The 7388-nt window shown below is 34.6% G+C and overlaps 2 protein-coding genes across 3 annotated transcripts in view; one reads left to right on the top strand and one right to left on the bottom strand.

The window, feature by feature from the left end:
* Nucleotides 1–3415, bottom strand: part of LOC109821247 (GDSL esterase/lipase At5g55050-like) — a 4645-nt gene extending 1230 nt beyond the window's left edge. Inside the window, exons 1-4 of one of the 2 annotated variants that reach the window (XM_020387436.1) lie at nt 3127–3415; nt 2329–2462; nt 1646–1828; nt 657–912 (exon numbers count right to left, since the gene is read on the bottom strand). In XM_020387436.1, the coding sequence (XP_020243025.1) occupies nt 657–912; nt 1646–1828; nt 2329–2462; nt 3127–3370 (817 nt within the window). In that variant the 5' untranslated portion in view covers nt 3371–3415. Of the gene's footprint in view, nt 1–656; nt 913–1645; nt 1880–2328; nt 2463–3126 lie in introns of both variants that reach the window. The other variant, XM_020387430.1, reaches the window with a different exon arrangement.
* On the top strand, nt 5018–5630 carry LOC109831894 (protein FAR1-RELATED SEQUENCE 12-like). Its single transcript, XM_020399371.1, has 2 exons — nt 5018–5163; nt 5268–5630. Exons 1-2 carry the CDS (start codon nt 5041–5043, stop codon nt 5628–5630), a joined length of 486 nt encoding a protein of 161 aa, XP_020254960.1. The 5' UTR covers nt 5018–5040.

Genomic DNA, 7388 nt, shown 5'->3' with positions numbered 1-7388 from the left:
TAGAGAATTAGAAATATGAAGAATTGAGATCTAATATATAAAACTAAGAAAGGGCTTAGGGTCAAACATTACTTAATAGATTTGGGAGTTTTGTTTAAAAAAGAATTAAAAAACACCGTTAAGTTAAATAAGGTGAAAGTACAAAAACCATATTTAAATTTAATTACCAAAAAAAAAACGCTAGCTTATAGTGGGGCTTACAATAGTAATCAACCGCATTTCTAATTTTTCAGTGACATTTTGATTGAAATCCGCAAAACACCCTTGAAAAACACGCATGCTAGGAACGTGACATGTCTTAGTTTTTCAAAGGTCGGACGCGTGTTTTTCAAGGGATTTCGAAGGTCGGACACTTGTTTTTCAATGGATTACGGATTTCTATCGAAATTTCACTAGGAAATATGTCTAGGTGGTTGATTGCTACGAAAACCCAAATTGATTGCGGCTTTTGTATTACTTAAACTATGAAGAATGTTTTCGTATTGTCACAAAATTTTAAAGGTGGTTTCTGCAAAAAAACTACAACTAGAAGATTTGGGTCCTGATATATAATTAAAATAGAATTTAGGGTCTCATGCGACAAAAACACCAGTAGAAATAAAATTCAACCCTTGAGAAAAGATTATTGAATTGAATTATATATGCCACAAACATACCAAATGCTTGTGGGTGTGTAATTATGGTATTCACCACATCATAAGAACTCCCAATAGAGTACTTCAGTCCAACTAATTTGGAGCTGAGATTATTGAGGATGGCTGGAGTTGCCTTGTTAAAAGCCTTGGCCAAATTATTCAATGCTTCAACACATGAGCCATCCAGATTTTGCGGAAGTGTTCTTGAGCGTGGGCAACATCCAATAGGAGGAACATTGATTATTGCAAATTTTCTTGCTCCAAGATTGTATAATGCCTGCATATTTCATTACCATAGTTTGCTCATTATTGTATAATTGTAAAGGGTGTATTATAACAATTCCTTTTCATCTATACTTTGTTTCAAAAAAATCTAGTCTTATCTTTTTCTCAACAAATAAATAAATAAATAAAAATAAAAAACTCTTATCTGTAAAGTTCAACAAAAGATATGCCACCTATATATGATTGCTAATGAAATCTTTAATTTAATTATGGAGCTTTATTATTCAAACAATATTTCTGCAGACTCTTCAAAGGCCTGCCTATTACCAAAATTGTATACTCTAACATATCTGACTAAGTTGACCACAGTTTAATTTAATGGTCTGAAACTTGGATCCATGCAAAGGTGTCTTTTTTGTTCACAATGGGATTTAAATCCAGGTTCTAAAACTTTAAAGTTGTAATGAGAGTTATGGTTATAATTTTTTTTTTCCTTTAGGTGTTTGAACTTGATTAGGCATTTGCCCTTCAAAATTCAGAGATCATTACAATTGAAATGAAGAAATCAGAGCAAAAAGAAGTTTTTGGGTAATACAGAAAGCCTAAAATTCTCCATGTGAATGTACGTCCAGACGTCTGAATTATAACGCCACAAAAAAGTTAACAGTTACAACTTAATCTGGTTGAACTTCGTAAGGGAGGGATGAGAATGTTTATTTAAAAACATAATATAGATGAAGAGGGTAAATCAATCAATTTTTTACTCGTGGAAACAAGTTAATTACCTCGAAATGGGATGTGTAGTTGGATATCATGCCGCCGAGGAACTGATTTACTTGAGGCTTAGTTGCGTTTGGGTTTTGCACGAAGAAATCAAATATATCGTTCCCCCCAGCACTAATGAGAAAGATTGATTTCGAGAGCAAATACTTCGCTCGCTCAATCTTGATTCTTCGTATTACACAGAGCTGAAATGACCCGAAATATTCAATTTGTTTTGCCATATTGATTGTATTCCCCTGTAAAATTTTTGAAAAGGAATTTGCAGCAGAAGGTATATTCGTGCATCAGTAAAAGTAAACATTTTTTTTTTCTTGGATATTAGTCCCTTAAATCTTTAATATTTTTTATATTAATCACTCAAATCATTTAAATTACTGTACGGTCCCCAACTCTATATTTAATATTGGAAAGGTGAGCAATTTAAAACAACTTATAAGAATGGGTGATATAGTAGCAAATTTTCAATAATTATAGAGATGGTTTTGGAACAATTTATAAGAAAAGACTGATGTGTATATGAGAGAATAAATTGGACAATATGACACCCAATGTTCTCTTAAGAATTCGGGGACTTAATAGCATTTTTAATTATTTGAAATAGAAACTTAAGATATTAAAGATTTATGGGACTAAATATTAAAAAAAAATCGGAATAGAACTAAAATTGACGTGGAGAGTGGTTAACCGTTGAGTCGAGGATTCCTGTCCCTGCAGAAGCGAAGTTGGCGCCAACTCTACCACTGTATATATCGGGGTACTTGTGTTTGGGCTTCAGGGCTAGAAAAGGTGGTGGGCTCTGTTTGAAACCCATGTTCATGGCTGTCCACATTAATAAACAAAATTGAAAAATATTACTACATTACATATTACTGACACTACATATTATTTATGTGGTTTTGTTGTCATTAAAATTTCTTAATGATGCGAGAGAATTGCATAGCATCATTTATCTCAGAAAAAGGTAGGAAATAATTCTGTAAATAAGTTTCTACATAAATTAAATATACACAATTCTTATGTGTAAATCATATGCATATTAATTTTCTTGCATGATTCTTATTGTGGATGTTGCCTCAGGAAGCAAATTTTATTACCGAGCTACTGGGTTTATCATCCATATATCAGACCTAAATTCAGTTCAGTTTTTTTTTTCTTCATTTTGTAATACTCACTAATTATGCAAATTAATAAAGTCTCAAATCTAGGGTTACGGTACTATAACATGTTTATACAGATTGAACGTCCTATCTGTTGGCCGAAATCTGCAGTGTCTTACATATATACGAATACATTTTTCAACCCTTTGTTGGCCAATGAGATTTGAATTAACATAGGAATACCTTTTTCAACCTGTTGTTGTCCAATAAGTTTTGAATTAATCTGGATAGTTCTCATATCATATGAAAGTCTCTTTCGTAGCCTGAAAACTTCGAAGTCATAAATAAAATTCGAGCATTATAACATGCTAACAAACGACACTCACCAACAAAGTCAGCGCCGTTGTAGGCATTACTGAATCTCCCGGTAGGTTTTGAATGGGGGTAGTCAATGCCATTGTGAGGAAAGTTGGCCTTGACGGCGTCCGTCCCCAGATAATTATTGTTGCCAACGTCCATCGTTGAGTCGCCGAACACGTATATGGCCGGAACTTGTGGCTCCGCAGTTCCACAGCCACACGTTACAAATAAAAGAGCAAGAAGAAGAAGAATGAAAGACTTGGAAGCCATTACTGCTTCCTCCCCCTCGCTCCTTTGTTAGGGTTGAACTACCATGAGCCTATACCAGCCTTTTATAGAGTACTGTTCATAGGTGAGGGCAATTTTGGTATCGGATAGTGCACTGATCAATGCTTATCTCAGTTTTTAATATTTTTATAAATAAAATGCGAAAATATTATTTTCCTAACTATTTAACTGTCTCTAAAGAACATTGACAGGGCTAGAAATTTTGACCTCATATGCGCAACGTGATCCTCAAAAGGTGCATTTAGTAACTCGGAAAGGTTCAAATAAAACTGTGAAGGTAAATCGTTTTTAATGTTAATTTGTGTTGTTGAAAGTGCATGCCCACAAAAGTGTGCATCCGAAGAATAATACCGCATGCGTCAAATATTATGTTCAATTCCACTATAGAAGCTCTGAAATCATCCAATATGTGAAAAGTTTGGGAGTATAAACAAATAAATAAATAAATTTAACCATCTCGAGCTTCTTTTTTCTTCACATTTACAAGAAAGGAGATTTAATCACTTGTACGAAATAAAAATTTGTTATAATTTATGACGTCGTTAACATTATATATACAGTTAGTGTGTTGTTATATATAAATTATTAAAAAATTAAGTACATGTCAGCTATATTATAGAAACTGTTCGATGTACAATTCCTTAGCTAGATACTGGATGATAAAAATAGTATAATTAATTAGAGTTATACAATTGATTATTCTCCTTAACCAAATAAAGGAGAAAATTGATATGTGATTAATGCATTATATATATATATATATATGAGAAATATGGGTATGTTTGGTACCAAGTACAAATTTTGTGCTTGGTAGTGATGTGTCACATCCCCATCCACTCACTACCCATGTGAATTTGTTCTCACATTTGAATGAGTGGATCTAAGGTGACTCCCTAGGTGTAGCCTAAGGATGCGCAATCTCAGTCATTGATCTCAAAAACCCCAAAATCATCTCAACCATTGATTTAAAACAATTCCCAAAAAAAGAAAAAACAAATTACCAAAAATATACCCTAATGATGACCGCGTTTAGCAAATTCCCAAAAAAAAAAACCAATCCGCAGAAATTTCGTTGTCTCTTCCTCCGCTCGACCTTCCCTCGACGTCCGACCTCCGCCATTGATCTCCGCCATTGATCCCCGCTCGACCTCCGCTCGACGTCGACGTCCGCTCGACGTCGACGTCCGCTCGACGTCCGACCTCCGCTCGACCTCCGTTCGACGTCCGCCCAAAAAAATCATCTCAGGTGCGTTTTTTTTTTTGTATGTTAGGTTTTTTTTTCATCAGCTTTTCTTTTTAGTTTTTGTATTTGATTGTATCAATTTTAGAGTAGATGCTTGGAATTCTAATGGGAACGTGATGGCATTTGGTAGTTCACGAGCAACATTGCTTTTTGATCTAAGTTTAGGTTATGAATTAACTTGTTTGTTGGAGGTTTTAACTTGTAAATCTGGTTCATTTTGGAATATGAATTATGAATATTATCATATTTTAGTTTAAATTTTAGGATAGGTTTAATGTTAAATTGGATATGAGCTTTCAAAATTGTTTAAATTATCGTAATGAGATTGTTTAGTGAAATTGAAAGATGAACTTCAGGACGATTTTCTATAGATTTTGAACTTCTTATATGTGATAATTTGATAGCTTGTATGGACACGCCAACAATTCTCTCACGTGATACAACAATGGTTGAAGATGAAAACAAATATATAGCCCTTGACCTTGAAGGCGAGGACCATGGTTTACTATCTACGACAAGTTTTTTCTCTCAGGTGATAATATCTTATTGTTTATTGTGTACTACTATCTAATAAAATATACCAAAATAGTTGTCTTTTATATTGACTTTTATAAATTTTTTTCTATATTTTTACAGGCATCTGAGCATGAGCAGAATGTTGATGAGCCTATTGGTGTTGAAAATGGTGAAGGTAATTTTGTTGTTGATCCATATATTGGAATGGAGTTTTCTACTCATGAGGAAGCTTATAATTTCTACAATGCATACGCTAGACTTAAGGGACTTGGTGTTCGCAAGGGTCACACAACTTGGTCGAGAAAGAAAGATGCAATCATATCTAGAATATATGTATGTGACAAGGAAGGATTTAAATTTTTAAAAGATAAAAGAGAAAATGGTCGGAATGTAGTCGAAAGTTCGATACAAGATGTGGATGCAACGCAAGGATGGTTATTGGACTTGATAGAAGCACTGAAAAATGGGTGGTCCGAAAGTTAAACATTAATCATAATGGCCATCCATTAACCACCCCAAATCGGGTAAAGAAGCACTACTCACATCGGACACTTCATCGAGCTCAATCGACAAGAAGGTTGATAGATACTCTTGACAATCAAGGTTTACGGCCTTCTACCATTTGTAAGGTTATAGACGTTGCTCATGGAAATGAGCAAGGCTCTCTCACTCAACAAGAATGCTAAGCACAACTTAGAATTAAATGAAAAAATAATGTCGGTCATGAGTGCGTGAGCATAGTTCGTCAATTTCAAGAGAAAAATGTATTTGATCCTCAATTTTACTTCGCACTTGATTTAGAAAATGATGGGAAGATGAGAAGTGTTTTTTGGGTGGATGGTAGGTCGAGGACTTCTTACTTGCAATTTGGAGATGTTGTTTGCTTTGATGATAGAACGAACAATTAAAATTGCCGTTTGCACCATTTACGGGCGTTAACCATCATCGACAATCTACTCTATTTGGGTGTGCGTTACTGGCCGATGAAACGGAAGAGACATTTATATGGTTATTTAGCCAATGGTTAAAATGTATGTCGGGTGTAGCACCATTAACAATCATCACTGATCAAGATAAAGCAATGTGTGGTGCAATTCATAAAGTTTTTCCTCAAACTCATCATCGTTTTTGTTCGTGGCACCTTCATAGGAATGCCTTACAAAATCTTCAATCAATGCATAATGAATATGGTGAGGATGTGGGTATAATGTATAACAAATGATATTGGAGTAAATCAGAAGAAAAAATTGTGAAGCGTTGGGAAGAAATGAGGAACAAATATGGTGCAGATAAAAGGAATTGGTTAGTAAATTTATACAATCATCGAGACCATTGGGCTCCAGTTTATCTTAAAGATACTTTTACTGCAGGAATGACATCTACTCAGCGGAGTGAGGGAATTAATGCTTTTTTTGATCATTTTGTGAATGCAAATACCGAGTTACATGATTTTGTTAAGCAATATGATAATTCTGTCGGAGCTCGTCGAGCCGTTGAACTTGAGCAAGATTTTAAGTCCACAAACTATGTTCCTACATTGATGATGGAACATCCTATTGAAAATCAAGCTAGGGAGAATTATACAAAGAATATGTTTACTATCTTTCGGAAAGAACTCAAGGACAGTTACTCCATGCTTCATGAAAGGTTGTCGAAGGATGGCGTAAGTGCTACTTATGCCGTTTGGAATATAGATAGCGAGGATGAGAGCAAGAAGAGGTTAAAGCATCATGTTGTTTTCGATGCATCCAAAGATAAAAGAATTAAGTGCTCTTATGCGAAATTTGAGATGGAAGGTATATTATGCAAACATAGCTTGCACATTTTAGTAAAGAAGCAAGTATTAAAAATTCCATCAAGATATATTATGCAACGATGGACAAGTAAAGCAAGACATGTTGGTTGCAGAGTTGTTAGAAATTGCCTTTCAAATAGTGAAAAGTAACTCTCTATCATTAAACATTGGGCCCTTAGGAGTAGATGTAACAAGGCACTAGAAGATACATTGACGTCAAGTACACTTTATGATAAGTTCAGTGCTTTTTTAGACTCATTTTTTGAAGAAGTTGGTGCTTACAAGAAAGAAAAGGAACTTAACAACAATGGAAATGAGAGCAATGCCAGCAATAAGATGTCTACTTCATCCATACCCATCTCTGTAGAGGAAGCAACTCAAATCACTATTCGTGATCCAGATAAGCCTATTGCCACGAAGGGACGACCAGCACAAACTACTAGAAT

Source organism: Asparagus officinalis, chromosome 1, assembly GCF_001876935.1.
Source record: "Asparagus officinalis chromosome 1, Aspof.V1, whole genome shotgun sequence".
NCBI lineage: Eukaryota > Viridiplantae > Streptophyta > Magnoliopsida > Asparagales > Asparagaceae > Asparagus > Asparagus officinalis.
Note: the sequence above shows the minus strand (reverse complement) of the source record. Positions and strands in the feature narration are given on the sequence as shown.